Below are 16923 nucleotides of genomic sequence, written 5' to 3'. Positions count from 1 at the left end.
TGTTTTCTTATTTGTAATTCTTTGTTTTCCAAAATTTCTGCACATACGCAGTTAAAACTTGCTCTTGCTTCGTCATATATCATGATCCCACTTTATCTCATCTTCTGCAGCCTCCTTGTTTGAAGAATTTGGGAGTTCATCACTCTCTTGTGGTCCTGCTGGCTTAGATGTACAAGTCCCACCAGTCTGCCCCTGGTGGGACCAGGTTCTCTGGTGACCTCCAGTGGCTTTTAGTGTATATGGCACTCGGCAAGAGACATTTCATACTGTTATTTGCTGGTCAGTGCAGAACATTCAGGCTCCCTCTAGCATTTTTAGGAAAGTACTTTGTGATTGTCCTTCATTTAGGCAGCGCTTACTCTCCAATACCAGTTATTCTCACCTGTCTGCATTCCAATGCAACTTGAACCTTCCATGATGGAAATAAAGAAGCTTTCATAAGTGCTATGCATAAATGAGGCTTTAAGAATTAGAAAATACTTGAATAGCCAAAGCAATCCTGAGAAGGAAGAATAAAGCAGGGGGAATTATGCTCCACAACTTCAAGCTCTACTACAAAGCCACAGTAATCAAGACAATTTGGTACTGGCACAAGAACAGACCCATAGACCAATGGAACAGAGTAGAGAGCCCTGATATAAACCCAACCAAATATGGTCAATTAATATATGATTAAGGAGCCATGGACATACAATGGCGAAATGACAGCCTCTTCAACAGCTGTGTTGGCAAAACTGGACAGCTGCATGCAAGAGAATGAAACTGGATTATTGTTTAACCCTATACACAAAAGTAAACTTAAAATGGATCAAAGACCTGAATGTAAGTCATGAAACCATAAAACTCTTAGAAGACAACATAGGCAAACATCTCCTGAATACAAGCATGAGCAACTTCTTCCTGAACCCATCTCCTTGAGAAAGGGAAATAAAAGCAAAAATGAACTCATGGGACTACATCAAACTAAAAAGTCTTTGTACAGCAAAGAGCATCATCAACAGAACAAAAAGGCATCCTACAGTATGGGAGACTATATTTGTAAATATCCAACAAGGGGTTAACATCCAAAATATATAAAGAACTTAACAGATCTCAACACCCAAAAAGCAAATAACCCGATTAACAAATGGGCAGAGGATATGAAGAGACGGTTCTCCAAAGAAGAAATTCAGATGGCCAACAGACACATGAAAAGATGCTCTGCATCACTAATCATCAGGGAAATGCAAATTAAAACCACAATGAGATATCACCTCACACCAGTCAGGATGGCCAGCATCGAAAAGACTAAGAACAACAAATGCTGGTGAGGATGTGGAGAAAGGGGAACCCTCTACACTGCTGGTGGGAATGTAAGCTAGTTCAACCATTGTGGAAAGCAGTATGGAGGTTCCTCAAAAAACTAAAAATAGAAATACCATTTGACCTGGGAATCCCACTCCTTGGAATATACCCAAAGAATACAACTTCTCAGATTCAAAAAGACATATGCACCCCAATGTTTATTGCAGCACTATTTACAATAGCCAAGATATGGAAGCAACTTAAGTGTCCATCTGTAGATGAATGGATAAAGAAGAGGTGGTACATATATACAATGGAATACTATTCAGCCATAAGAAAGAAACAAATCCTACCATTTGCAACAACATGAATGGAGCTGGAGGACATTATGCTCAGTGAAATAAGCCAGGTGGAGAAAGACAAATGCCAAATGATTTCCCTCATTTGTGGAGTATAACAATGAAGCAAAACTGAAGGAACAAAATGGCAGCAGACTCAGAGACTCCAAGAATGAACTAGTGGTTACCAAAGGGGAGGGGTGTGGGAGGGCGGGTGGGGAGGGAGGGAGAAGGAGACTGAGGGGTATTATGTTTAGTACACATGGTGTGAGGGATCACGGGGAGAACAGTGTATCACAGAGAAGGGACATAGTGGATCTCTGGCAACTTGCTGCACTGATGGACAGTGACTGCATTGGGGTATGGGTGGGGACTTGATAATATGGGTAAATGTAGTAACCACATTGTTTTTTCATGTGAAACCTTCATAAGAGTGTGTATCAATCATACCTTAATAAAAAATTAACAAAAAAAAAGAATTAGAAAATAATTACACTACTCCCACCACAAGTAAATTACAGTTATGTGAAGTAACAGGTGCTAGCTAGTGCTACAGTGACAGTCACATTACAACATTGCAATATGTAAATGTTGCAAATCAACATATGGTACACCTTAAACTTATACAATGTTATATGTCAAATATATTTCAGTTTAAATAGTGGAAGATATATATCTTAAATAGTAGAAGATATATACATTGAACAGTTCCTGTGCATAAAGTAGAACTTGGGTGAGCAGGTTTAGGCTGAATCCTAAGTTTCTTGGCTGAGTTTGTAATTTTTCTGTTTAAGGTTTTCTTTTTTCCTTAAGAGTTATTGGGTTTGGTTTGGTTTTCCTCACTGAGGGAACGGCATAAGTTGAGTAATGGAAAAAGTACATAGTAGCAGTGGTCCTTACCCTGGAACTGGAACACTAAGACCTTCCTGTTGAAATCATCTGCCTCTTTATACTGTCTGCCGTAGGTGATCATAGCAGGGAGGGACATCGCTGAGACAAGAGCATGAGGCACTTTACCCATTTGGAATCCTGCTGGGCATTAGTGAGGCAGGCAGGCAGGCAGAACACATCAAGGACAAGCAAATGACCACTGAAGCAAAAGTACATGCTGATTTTCCAATCAGTGAGCTGTTAACCTGAAATTTATAATTCCTTTGACATCCATTTTAACATTTGGTCCATCCAGTTAACTAAAAAACAAACTCCACCCATTTATTATACCCTTTAAGTAATTCTTTGTTATATTGTCAAAATGTCACATTATAATGATCTTAAAGTCACTTTTGACCACTTGTAAAAAGTCACCTTTATGTTTGAGATTATTGATCAGTGTAATTTAAGATTTTTGCTGCTTAATAATTAAAAGCCACCTCATTGTGTAGCATACCTCCTGCCATGATGTTGTCTGAGAATTAAGCTAGCAATATCCCCCTAACAGTCTTCAAGTATTATTAAATCTTTTTCTATCCATAAGTAGAATTTTAAGGCAACTTAAAGGTTGTAATGTTTAAGTTTGTAAACAGACTTGTTTTTTTTGCCAGGACGATCACAATAGCTTCTTACTGGTCTTCCTTGTTCTGTACCACTGCCAGGTGAATATTTTGAAAGCCCAGCTCTGCTGCTCAGTGACTGCTTATCACATGTAGGATAAAATTCAATACATTAACTTAGCATTTAACACTCTCTGGAGTCCATCTCTCCTTATTTTACTCCTAGTTTATGTATATTTGCTATTAGTACACTGTTTTCCCATTATGCCCACTAGTTCACCAAGTTAAAAAAGTTGCTACCATTATATTGTCTCTAGCAGTGCTTCTTGCTGTCCATTTTCACACAGATCCTTAGGCCACAAATAGAAAAATGAGTGTTTACTTTTAGACTAGTTTTTTCCTTCTGGGTCCATCTTACAACCTTTCAGCCAAATCCTTTGGGGATTAAAAAAAAATTCCTTGGCTTCTTGCTGGTAAGTTAGGCACCAGCTAGTAGTTCGGCCTTACTAACATTGACTATGCCCCTAAATCAGACCTAGTAGGAATATGTTCCTTTCATAGGGCTTGGTGTTACTGAATTACAACTTTTTATTAATATTTTGCTGATAGGATAGGCACAATATTATCTGGTAGTTTTAATTTGTAACTTGATTACAACTGAGCATGTTTTTACATGTTTATTAGCCATCTGTGTTTTTTTCATAAATTGGTATCTTTAGCCCACTTAATCTTTTTTGGTGGTCCTTTTGTAACTGTTCCTTTTAATATTCTGAATATTAATGATTTGTCTCTAATATATGTCACAAATTTTTTTTTCCAGTTTGCCTTAAAAATTCATGGTGTTCCTCAACATCTAGATGCTTCTTCGCTATGCAGCTTAAAAATTTTGCGAATGTCTTGGTTGTGTGTTTGATGTTGATGTAGGTCCTTTCCACAAATAGATACTGTCTCCTAAGCACCACAAAGCCATAGAAGATTTTATTCTCGTCTTTCTGGCTCAGCCCCCAGCTTACTGTGCCACCTTTACACTCAGCAAATGTCCTCTAGGGAAAACTTGTGTGTTTCAAGGTCCTTTCAAGCCACCATTTCAGCTTAGGTGACTGTGAAATGCTTCACTGAGTTCTCTTTCTCTCTGCCCTGTGGGTGTAATCCTCAGCCGTAAATCTGTACAAAATTATGGATGTGATTTCTAAGAGGAAAAGAAGCCTACAGAAAAGAAAATGGCCAGTGAGTGATCTTTGCTCAGTTAGGAATCGGCCGGCCTTTTCTTTCTGAAATTTTAATTCATTTAGTTTTTCACTGGTTTCATGGTCTCCACAAATGCTCCTGCTACATTATCTTTAAAAATGTGATTTTAAAAAAATCTGATTTTTCCTAATTGTCACAGCAAGAGCAATAGATTTCTGCTAGCTTCTTCATCCTGCCTGCTTGGAAGTGGAAGTCCTTTTGTAGATTCTCTTTTGAGTTTTCTATGACCCCAACAAGATTGTCTGGCAAATAATGATATTTTTATTTCTTCTTTTCCAGTTTATATATACTCAGCTTTTTTTTCTTATTATACTAAGAACTCCAGTACAGTGTTACATAGAAGTGATAATAGGCATCTTTTTTTTCTTTATCTCAGCAGGACAGCTTTTAGTGTTGTACTGTCAAAATGTTTGGCATTTGTTTATTTTATATCCTTTATCAGATTAAGGAAGTCTCCTGTTCCTAGTTTGCCAATCATTTTTAAGAGTGAATGGTTGTTAAATTTTATCAAGTGTTCTTCTTTTGAGAGGTACAGTGGTCCCCACTTACATGGTTTCACTTTCCGCAGTTTCAGTTCTCTGCAGTCAGTTGCAGTCCAGAATTAGATGATCTTCCTTCTGACAAATAGTCAGAAAGTCCGTAATAGCCTAACACTGTGTCACAATGCCTACATCATTCACCTCACTTCATCTCATCACGTAGGCATTTTATCATTTCACATCGTCACAAGATGGGTGAATTTAGTACAATAAGATATTTTGAGAGAAAGACCACATTCATATAACTTTTATTACAGTATATTGTTTTAATTGTTCTATTATTAGTTATTGTTAATCTCTTATTGTGCCTAATTTATAAATAAGCTTTATCATAGGTATATATGTATTGGAAAAAACAATACAGTTGATCCTTGAACAGTGCAGGGGTTAGGGGTGCCAAACCCAGCTCAGTTGAAAATCCAATAAAACTTCTGACTCCCCAAAAGCTTAACTAATAAAAATCTGTTCACTAAAAGCTTTCTGATAACATAAACAGTTGATTAATACATATTCTGAAAGTTATATATATATTACTTTATCTTGCAATGAAGTAAGCTAAACAGAAGAAAATGTTTTTCAAACTTTTGCAGATCTCCACAATATTTTCCAATATATTTTTTGAAAAAAATCTGCATATAAGTGGGCCCATGCAGTTCAAACTCATGTTGTTCAAGGGTCAGTTGTATAGGATTTGGTACTGTATGTTTTCAGGCATCCACTGGGGGTCTTGGAACATATCCCCCATGGACTACTGTAGTAGAATTTTTCTCTTTCATTCTGTTAATGTCATGAATTACATTGATTTTCAAACATTAAGCTGAAGTGCTAGACTAAATCCAGCTTGATTGTGATGTATTATCTTTTGTATATAGTACTAAATTCAGTTTATTTTCTTTTCAAGTTTTGGATCTATGTTCTTGAGTGAGGCTACCACATACCTTTTCTCTCTTACCATTTCCTTGTCAGATTTGACAAAAAGATTATGCTGACTTCGTAAAATTAGTTGAGACATTCCCTTTTTCTGGATTCTGAGGATTGGTTGTATAAACTGCGTTTTTTCTCCTTCAATATTTGGTAGAATTTGCTAGTGAAGCTTGTTTGGGATGGAGTTGGATTTGTGGGAACCCAGGCTTTGGATTATGGATCACTTACCTTAATAGTTTTAGGACCACTTGCATTTTCTATTTATTCTAGTGTCAGTTTGGTAAGTTGTGCTTTGTTGGGCATTTTTCTGTCTTATCTAAATATACACTTCCATTAGGTTATTGATATTATTCTTTTAATATCCAAGTTAAAGTCTCCTGCTACATTCCTGAAATTGTGTTTTCTTTTTCTTTCTTTTTTTTCTTGATTTGTCACTCCAGGGGTTTATTAATTTTGTTAGCCTTTGCGAAGAACTAGATTTTGACTCTTGATCTTTTTTACTGTATATTTGTTTTTCATTTAATTTCAGCTTTTATCTTTCTCATTCACTTTATTCTTCATTTTTTGTTTTTAAATTTTCTTAAGATGAATGCTTAGCTCTTTGTTTTCCAGCCTTTTCTCCCTAACATATCCATTTTATTGTTGTAAATTTCATTCTAGCTATTGCTTTGGCTGCATGCTATAAGTTATGATCCGTAATTTCATTATCATTCAGTTAAAATATTTTCCAGTTTCTTTTTGGGATTTCATCTTTGCCCCATGGGTATCTAAGTTCCTTATTCTCATTATGAGTTGAATCATTTGAAAACTGCTGAGGCTTTTTGTGACTCATCATATGTTTGTTTTTTATATGGTTTATATACCTACAAAGAATGTGTATTCTGCACCTGTGGGGTAGTGTATCCTCTATGTGTCAGTTCAGTCAAGTTGCTTAGTTGTGTTGTTCAAATTCTAATTTATTGATTGTATTTGTTGTATCAGTTACTAAAGGAGCTGTGTTAATAATCTTCCACCATGATTGTAGATTGTCCTTATAGCTCTGTTGTTTTCTACTTTATATTTAGGCTGTTGATATTATGAATTGTTATATCTGCCTGAGGAATTGAACTTTTTGTTCTTATGAAGTGTCCCTCTTTTTCTCCAGTTAAGCTTTTTGCCTTAATGTCTATTTACTTACTGTTAATACAGTTACACAAGATTTCTTCTGATTAGTTTTTGCAGGTATAATTTTTTACCCAGTGTTTTACTTTCAAGCTGTCTTTATCCTTATGTTTACGTGTATATTTTGCGAGAAGTATACAGTTAAATTTTATTATTGCACCTTTGTCAAAAATTACTTCTACATGTCTGTGTGGGGTCTGGACTCTATTCTGTTACATTGATCTATTTTTGTATCTTTATGCCAGTATCACACTGTCTAGATTCCTGGGATTTTACAGTAAGTGTTGAATCCACTAGTAAGTCAGTCTTCTAATTTTGTTTATTGGGTATATTGTTCTGTAATTTTCTTTTCTTATAATATCTTTGTCAAGTTTTGTAGAAGGTTAATGCTGGCCTTATAGAATGAATTGGAAAGTAATCCCTTCTTTTCAGTTTTCAGGGAAAGTTTGTGTGGAAATGGAATTACTTCTTTAACTGTTTGGTGGAGTTGGCCAATGAAGGTCTCAATGGAAAGAGCTTAGAAATACATGTTTTTGAAAGAAAAACACAAGTTTTTTCTCGAAGACCCAATTCAAATGAAATATTACAGGGTTTTTACTTTATTCAATTTTCCATTTGTATCTTTTTTTAAATGTATTTTTTAAAAATCAAATGTACATCACAGTGGTTCAGCAGTCCCCTGCCCCCTGGTAACCACTAGTCACTTCTCAGTGTCTATGAGGCCAGTGCTGTTTTGTTCCTTCTGTTCTGCTTTGTTTTTATGTTCCACAAATAAGTAAAATCATATGGTATTTGTCTTTTTCCGCCTGGCTTCTATTTATGTCTTTTTTCTTTTATGCTGGAAATCTTGATTCTTAAAGGTATTAGGATATCTCATGTGCTTTTTCTATAATATGGGTTTGCTTATTTCAAAATAACAAATGCCAGTATTAACATTTTTTAAATCAATTTTTTTTACTACTAAATATTTTCAGGATTCAAAGACAAAACTGTAAAACCAAAGTCTAGTCAGGGAAAATAAATTCTATCCCTGATGTGTCCTTGTATTTTCTCCCATTGGCATTGTTTTTTTGCAAGTGGGGAGGAGGCAGAGCTATTCACACACATACCATGTACGCTTGTTTATATCATATACTTGCTTATACACACAATATATATGTGTGTTCATACACATATGTTCATACTTCTTCCCAATTTTTCTTCATATTCCTTACACAAAATATCATACCTATACACACTCTTCTGCTGGCTTTTTGTCACTCACTTAACAGTGTTTCTTGGAGATTGCTCCTTTGCAGCATAAAGAGATCTTTTTCATTTCTTTGATTATGTGGGTATACCCTACCTTACCTAAACCAGTCTCCTCCTGATGGGTATTTGGGGGAAATAGTAACTTTTAAAAAGACATTTTCCCTATTCCAGACTATAGCACAGTAGCATTGGCAGTAGAATTATTTAACATAATCTTAATAGCATTTTTATTAAAAACTTTTTCTTTTATACATCACTACAAAAATTCATTTTGTAATGTGCTAGATTTCACTGTGTAGTGTGCTGGAGGCCAAATGTGTTTTTTAATTAGGAAGGTAAAGTTCCTTTTATTATTTCTCTGGGCTAATTTTCTTGTAAGTAGAGTAAATCTAACCCTTTGTGGCGTTTGCCTTATTACGAGTGCCTCCGTTTCCTTTAGGAGGCTTCTCCTTGCTTATGGAACCACTTTCGCCTCTGTCTGTAGCACCAACTTAATCTCATTGACTCTTTCTGCAGGTAGTAGAGCCCACCATTCTTACACCACCACAGAGACAAGGTTCCTCACCATGATCCATCACACTGGAAAGGGCGTGTAGGCGATCGATCCCCTAGTCTCCTGCTTCAAGAAGAACCAACTCCTAAACCAAACACATTAGTGTCTGTATTAAATATATGTATACTAAGATAGCTTAATAACATGTCAAATTTCTGTGATTTGATGAATAAAACATTTTTGATCTCATAAGATCAGTGGTTCCCTTGTTTTTGCTTACATTTGTCTTCCATTTAAAGAATTTTAGTAGTTAAGCATGATGTCCCCCTTTATAAGTCCTCCAGGGAGTTTACCAAAGTGTTACGTGATCTTAATTGAATAGCCTTTCTACATATCTCCTTCTTAGAACTCATATTCCATCATTAATCTCCAATACACCATTCTAGCATTCTCTGTCTGCTTAATCTTACATAGAAGAAAACACAACCTTGACATCACATTATTATAAGTACTTTTAGTAATAAGTCTTCCTGGACAGTGCAGAGACCTTAGCATACTTAGAATAATTAGCCTCCTGCTTACCTCCCCTCTCCCAGTTTATATGCTCTTGTTGTCATCATGTATTTTAATTTGTGTCAAACACCACATGCATAATTAGTACTGTGGCTTTGTGTAGTCAATATTCATTTAGATTTTAAAAACAGCTTTATTGTGGTATAATCGACATACAATAACTATACATATTTAAAATGTATAAATATGTTTTGACAATTCATGTTTTGACCATTGTTTACACTGATGAAGCTGTCAGCACACATAGGTATATACCGTCTGGTAGTTATTTCTGCCATTAAATGTCCTAGAAAATGAAGGTGGTCAACAGAGCCTTATTGCAGCTCTGTTTTGTTTTGTTTTTGTATTGTAACTATGAGAAATGGAAGTGGAGTTAGAGAATTTTCATAGTTTTTGTGCCACCATTTTAGAATTCTGCCCTCATTTTAGAACTCAGTTAAACACATTGATTTCTCCTGTGTGCCACTTCTTGGAAATAATAGCAGAAAAATTTAAAGGTTCTTTCATTCTAATTGAGTCTATATCTTAGTAATTGTGATATCTGAAAATAAAATCAAGATGCATTTTGATATAGGTTCTTATTTTGAGTCTATAAACACTAATTTTAAAGATACATGTTTTTTAAAAAAAATCTCCACTGCCTGAGAATATACCCATAGATCATAATAAAGGGGACTTTTTAGTGTATAATGTTGAGTTTGGGTTTTGATTCTTTCACTTTACATAAAATTTGCATATTTGGGATTATAGACTATTCTAGCAAGAACTTTTAGTCATTGAGACTGGTTTTAATTTTCTTTTATTAAATGCCATAAGATATACTCACAGTTATAAAATGACCATTTTCAAAATTGGAGTTTTATGCATTTTGATTATTCTGGAATATATAATTTACTTATGTTTTTGAGAGTTTACTGTGTCATGCATTTGTATTATCTCATTTAATACTTAACCCTATGTAGTAGAAATTATTCTGATTGCATAACAGATGAGAAACTAAGGCATAGAGAATTGATGCAGTTTGTAAGTTCACACAGCCAGTAAATAGCAAATTTAGGATTTAAACCAAGAAGTATATGCAGAGCCTAGCCTCTTAACCAATATAAACTCTTTCAATTAATTTTTTTTTTCCTAACACTGCAAAAGAATTATATGAACCAAAATTTTTTCACTAAGCATAAGATTTTTGACTGTTGGGATAATGGGTTCACCCAGGTCAAGTAAAAGCATGAAGTTAATTTTTCTTTTCAATCTTTTAGCTGATATAGCCCAGAGATACAGGATAAGCAAATACCCAACCCTCAAATTGTTTCGTAATGGGATGATGATGAAGAGAGAGTACAGGGGTCAGCGGTCAGTGAAAGCACTTGCAGATTACATCAGGCAACAAAAAAGTGACCCTGTTCAAGAACTTCATGACTTAGCAGAAATCACCACTCTTGATGTAAGTTGTTAACTCTTGCTGCATCAAATGAACTTTGCCTGTTTAATTAATGTAAACAAATCCTTATGCAATCAAAGAAGCTGGACATTTTCTTACAGTTCATTGCAGTAGATTTGACAGATTCATACTTAGCAAGTTGAATTTTTCTTGAAGTAATTCTGAAGGGAAATGCTACTGTTTAACTGAAAGTTTGGATGAAGTATACAGCATACAATAAAGTTGCACTAGTTTTAATTAACTGAGGGCAAAGGATAGCCTGACTTAAAAAGAAACAGAAGTTAACATCAGTCATACACAACCAAATTCTCCATGTTTTCCTTAGTGGAGACCCTCAGGGTATCTGCTCTAATTACTTCTGTATCAGCTTTGTTTAAGGTTAGTGTCCTCTAAAATATCCCCCCTTAATAATAAGCTTAGCAAAGCCTTTTCTTTATACACTAAGTAATGTTCAAAAAAAAAAAAACAAATAAAACCCAAAAACAATTGAGTTTGGGCTTTAGATTATCACTGTCAGTTTTGAGATTGGATTTTACCCTACTTATAAACGTTAAGCTACTTACTGTTTCATGGATGCTGTCAGGAGACACATGGCTCCTGGGCCAGAGACAAAGGACTTGACTGCTCCCATGACAGCAAACAGTGGGAGCATGTTTGCATTTGTTTCCTTGTCCCCTGAGTCCATTGGAAGTGACACAGAGGCCAGGGTGGGTGCTTGCATATGCAGTGAGTTACGTTACATGTGAAGAATTCTGGGCACAGGGAACTCCTCTTGCAGAGCCAGCAGTAAGTCTGCTCATTGTCCCTCGGGGTGGGAGACATTCCCTCCTAAGTCAGTGTTGTTCCCTGCAAGCACAACCCTGGGAAATGGCCTGGGGAAGTAGTGGTCAGGGTCTTGCCTTTTGGAGAAGCCTAGATGGAGATAACTAGTCAGTGACAGTCCTGTCCTAAATAAGGTGACTAAAGTGTGTTACAGTAGTACATGAATTCATAGCATGTGGCTGGTTAAATAGTTATCTATTTCTTGAAGTTTTAAAATAAAGTACTAGAAAGAAGTTTATTAGATTGTAGTTAAGATTGTTTTCAACCCAGTATAACCTTTAGTAGTTTTGGGCCAGGTGTTAAAAGACAAATATGCATTTATAATCATACTTCATTTGGAGATAATTTAACAGCAGCTGGATAAATAAAAGAACATGTTTATAGAACTGTATATGTTTATAAAATAATTACATACTTTATTTTACAGCGCAGTAAAAGAAATATCATTGGTTATTTTGAGCAAAAGGATTCAGAAAACTATAGAGTTTTTGAAAGAGTAGCAAATATTTTGCACGATGATTGTGCCTTCCTTTCTGCGTTTGGGTAAGTATCTTAATGGAGAGTGTGATACTGGGCCAGTGGGGCTACTGTGTTAAATAAAGTCTTGGGTGTGGGTTTGCTCTGATGATGACCTCTTCAAAAACTCTGACACCTCTTAAAGTCACCAGCCAGTCTTTATACCTACCTGTAACCTCTTTAAGAGTTTAAAAGTCTATTTATTTTCCTTTCTGTGCTATGTTCTATTTCAGAATATGGGTAAGAGGAAAAGAATGGACAAGTTAACAACTAACTCTCATGCTTTTATTCAGCTCACTTGCTAACAATATTCTATGTCTTGCAAACTACTAACCTGTTGTTTCTAGACTGAAAAAACACACTCTCTTGTTCAGTAGCATGAACTCATTGTCTTTATTCATCTCAGGCTCTCCATCACCTTTTCTAGCTTCGCTATCTCAGAATAACTATTGTTTCCCAAGGCCAACTTCTTTACTAGTGTCCTTGTGAACTGTCCCTTCAAAATCCTTTGCAGTTTTGATCCATTGGTTGTCCTTTCTTATGTTTTGAACCTGAACTTTTTCATAAACTATTTTCTTTTCCCCAACATGTGAGTCTGTCTTTCCTGACATTTTTCCTCTATCTTTTGAGCTATAATCTCATGTCTTTTCATTCCCAAATTTTTTCAAAGATTACTTTGTGCTTGGTTGCCTTGAATTCCTGAAACTTTAATCAGTAAAAACCTTAATCTCTTAGAAGCTGACTTTTATCTCCATTACTCTAATAAAACTTCCCTCTGCATACTCACAGTGACCTTTTTTTTTGAAGTATAATTGATACACAATCTTATATTGGATTCAAGTATACAGCACGGTGGTTCAACAGTTACCATATTATTAAACCCTTACCCCCTCTAGTACCATTACTATCTTGTCAACATAGATGTTACAGAATCATTGCCTATATTCTCCATGCTGTACTGCCATCCCTGTGACCAACTTATATTATGATTGAGAATTTTTCTGCCCTTTTATCTCCCTCACCATTCCCACTGACTCACCCCCAACCCCTCCTCTACAGTAAACACCTGTCATTTCTCACTGCCTGTGAGTCTACTGCTATTTTGTTCATTTTGCTTTGTTTTTATAAGTGAAATCATATGGTATTTGTCTTTTTCTGCCTGGCTTATTTCACTTAGCATAATACCCTCTAGGTCCATCCATGTTGCAAATGGCAGGATTTCTTTCATTTTTATGGCTGAATAATTTTCCATTGTGTATATGTACCACCTCTTCATTATCCATTCATCTATTGATGGGCACTTTGTTTGCATCCATCCATATCTTGGCTATTGTAAATAATATGGCAATAGACGTAGGAGTGTATGTGTATGCTTTCGAATCAGGGATTTTATTTTCTTTGGGTAAATTCCTAGAAGTGGAATTACTGGGTTGGTTGGTATTTCTATTTTTAGTTTTTTGAGGAACTTCTGTTCCGTATTATTTCCCATAGTGGCTGCACCAATTTACATTCTTAACTAACAGTGTAGGAAGATCCCGTTCCTCCACATCCTTGCCAACACTTGTTATTTCTTGTCTTTGGGATACTGGCCATTCTAACTGGTGTGAGGGGATATTATTTTATTGTGATTTTTGATTTGAATTTCCCTGATAATTAGCAATGTGTAGCATCTTTTCTTGTGCCTGTTGGCCATCTGTATTTCTTTGGGAAAATGTTCAGGTCCTCTGCCCATTTTTCAATCAGATTATTTGTGTTTTTTTGGTGTTGAGTTGTATGAGTTCTTTATATATTTTGGATATTCACCCCTTATCAGATAAATCATTTGCAAATATATTTTCCCATATTGTAGGTTACCTTTTTGTTCTGCTGATGGTGTCCTTTGCTGTATACAGAAGCTTTTTAGTTTGATGTAGTCCCACTTATTCATTTTTTATGTTGTTTCCCTTGCCTGAGATGTGTTTGGAAAACATTGCTCATGCTATGTTTAAGGGATTTTTGCCTTTTTTTTCTAAGTTTGATTTCATGTCTTACATTTAGGTCTTTAATCCATTTCAAGTTTACTTTTGTGTATAGAGTTAGGCAGTAATCCACTTTCATTCTCTTGCATGTAGCTGTCCAGTTTTCCCAACACCAGTTATTGAAGAGGCTGTCATTTCCTCATTGTCATGGCTCCTTTATTGTATATTAATTGACCATACATGCATGGGTTTATATCTGGGTTGTCTGTTCTGTTCCATCTTTGTGTCTGTTCTTGTGCCAGTACCATATTGTTCTGATTACTGTAGCTTTGTGATATACCTTAAAGTCAGAGTGTAATCCCCCCAGCTTTGTTGTTCTTTCTCAGGATTGCTTTGGCTATTTTGGGTCTTTTGTGGTTCCATATGAATTTCAGGATTATTTGCTTTAGTTCATTGAAAAATGCCATTGGTATTTTGGGATTGCACTGAATCTGTAAATTGCTTTGGGCTGGATGGCCATTTTGACTCTATCAATTCTTCTTATCCATGAGTATGGGATAGATTTCCATTTGTTTACTTCTTAATTACTCTCATGAGTGTCTTACAGTTTTCAGAGTACAGGTCTTTCACCTCCTTGATTAGGTTTATTCCTAGGTATTTTATTCTTTTTGATGCATTTGTAAATGAAATTGTTTTCCTGATTTCTCTTTCTGCTAGTTTGTTGTTAGTATATAGGAACACAACAGATTTCTGAGTGTTAATTTTGTATCCTGTAACTTTGCTGAATTGAGTTCTTAGTTCTAATAGTTTTTTTGGTGGAGTCTTTAGGGTTTTCTATATGTGTCATGTCAGCTGCAAAGAGTGACAGTTTTACTTCTTCCTTACCAATTTGGATGCCTTTTATCTCTTCATCTTGTCTGATTGCCATGGCTAGGACCTCCAGTACTATACTGAGTAAAAGTGGTGAAAGTGGACATAGAGTCTTGTTCCTGATCTTGGAGGAAAAGCTTTTAGCTTTTCATGATTGAGTATGATGGTAGCTGTGGTTTTTCATATATGGCTTTTATTATGTTGAGGTACGTACCCTCTATTCCCATTTTTTTGAGAGTTTTTTCATGAATGGGTGTTGAATTTTGTCAGATGCTTTTTCAGCATCTTTTAGGTGATGATGTGGTTTTTATCCTTTTTGTTAATGTGGTCTATCACATTGATTGATTTACAAATATTGTGCTGTATCCCCAGAATAAACCCCACTGCTCCTTTTGATTTATTTTTGAATTCAGTTTGCCAATATTTTGTTGAGGATTTTTGCATCTATGTTCATCAGGGATTTTCATCTATAATTTTCTTTTTTTTGTAGTGTCTGTCTGGTTTTGATATTAGATTGATGCCTCATAGAATGAATTTGGAATTTTCCCCTCCTCTTCTACTTTTTGGAGTACTTTAAGGATAGGTGTCAGCTCTTTAAATGTTTGGTAGAATTCAGTTGTGAAGCCATCTGATACTGGACTTTTGTTTGTTGGGAGTTTTTTGATTGCCAGTTCAATTTTGTTACTGGTGATTGGTCTGTTCAGTTTCTTCCTGGGTCAGTCTTAGAAGGTTGTACTTTTCTAGGAATTTGTCCATTTCTTCTAGGTTGTCCAATTTATTGGCATATAATTTTTCATAGAATTGTTTAAAAATTCTTTGTATTTTTCTGGTATCCACTGTGACCATTCCTTTTTCATTTCCGATTTTATTAGTGTACTCTCTTTTTTTTCTTGATAAATCTAGGGGTTTGTTTTTCTTGTTAATCTTCTCAAAAAACCAGCTGTTGGTTTCATTGAGTGTTTCCTATTGTATTCTTCATGTTTTATTTATTTCTGCTCTGATCTTTATTATGTCCCACCTTCTACTTCTACTGACTTTGGGTTTCATTTGTTCTTTTTCTAGTTTCTTTAAATGTGAGTTTAGACTGTTTATTTGGGATTGTTCTTACTTTTTGAGGTAGGCCTATATTACTATGTGCTTCCCTCTTAGAACTGCTTTTGCAGCATTCCACAAAGTTTGGACTGTTGTGTTTTTGTTTTCATTGGTCCCTGTGTATTGTTTGATTTCGTTTTGATTTGGTTATTGATCCATTGATTACTTAGAAGCATGTTTTTTAGCCTCCATGTGTTTCTGAGTTTTTTGTTTTCTTTGTGTAATTTATTTCTAGTTTCATACTATTGTGGTCTAAGAAATTGCCTGATACAATTTCAATCTTTTTAAATTTATTGAGGCTCTTTTTGTGGCCGAGTATCTGATGTGTTCTGGGCAACATTCCATGTATACTTAGAAAAATGTGTATCCTGCTGCTTTTGGGTGGAATATTCTGTAGACATCTGTTAAATCCATCTGATCTAATGTGTTGTTCAGTGCCTCTGTTTCCTTATTTTCTGTCTGGTTGATCTGTCCATTGATGTAAGTGGGGTGTTAAAGTTCCCTAATATGAATGAGTTGCAGTTTATTTCCCTCTTGAGTTCTGTTACTATTTGTTTTACATATATAGGTGTTACTATCCTCTTGTTGGACTGATCCATTTATCATTATGTGATGTCCTTCTTTGTTGTTACTTTGTTTTGTAGTCTATTTTGTCTGATATAAGTACTGCTACTCCTACTGTTTTCTCCCTAATTATTTGCATGATATATCTTTCTCTATACCTTCACTTTCAGTTTGTGAGTGTCTTTAGGTCTGAAACGATTCACTTGTAGGCAGCATATTGGTGGGTCTTGTTTCTTTATCCTTTTTGCCACCCTATGTCTTTTGATTTGTGCATTCAGTCCATTTACATGTAAGGTAATTATTGATAGATATGTATTTATTACCGTTTTATTGTTTTCTGGTTGTTTTTGTAGTTGCTC

The 16923-nt window shown here is 35.3% G+C and overlaps 1 protein-coding gene across 3 annotated transcripts in view; it reads left to right on the top strand.

Annotated features, from left to right (window-relative positions):
* Nucleotides 1-16923, top strand: part of ERP44 (endoplasmic reticulum protein 44) — a 91852-nt gene that overhangs the window by 53521 nt on the left and 21408 nt on the right. For all 3 annotated transcript variants that reach the window (XM_036888436.2, XM_036888437.2, XM_057498889.1), the window contains 2 exons: nucleotides 10561-10745; nucleotides 11992-12107. In XM_036888436.2, the coding sequence (XP_036744331.1) occupies nucleotides 10561-10745; nucleotides 11992-12107 (301 nt within the window). The remainder of the gene's footprint in view (nucleotides 1-10560; nucleotides 10746-11991; nucleotides 12108-16923) is intronic.

This window comes from Manis pentadactyla, chromosome 3 (assembly GCF_030020395.1).
Source record: "Manis pentadactyla isolate mManPen7 chromosome 3, mManPen7.hap1, whole genome shotgun sequence".
In the NCBI taxonomy this organism is placed as follows: Eukaryota; Metazoa; Chordata; class Mammalia; order Pholidota; family Manidae; genus Manis; species Manis pentadactyla.
This window is presented reverse-complemented; position numbering and strand designations above follow the sequence as displayed.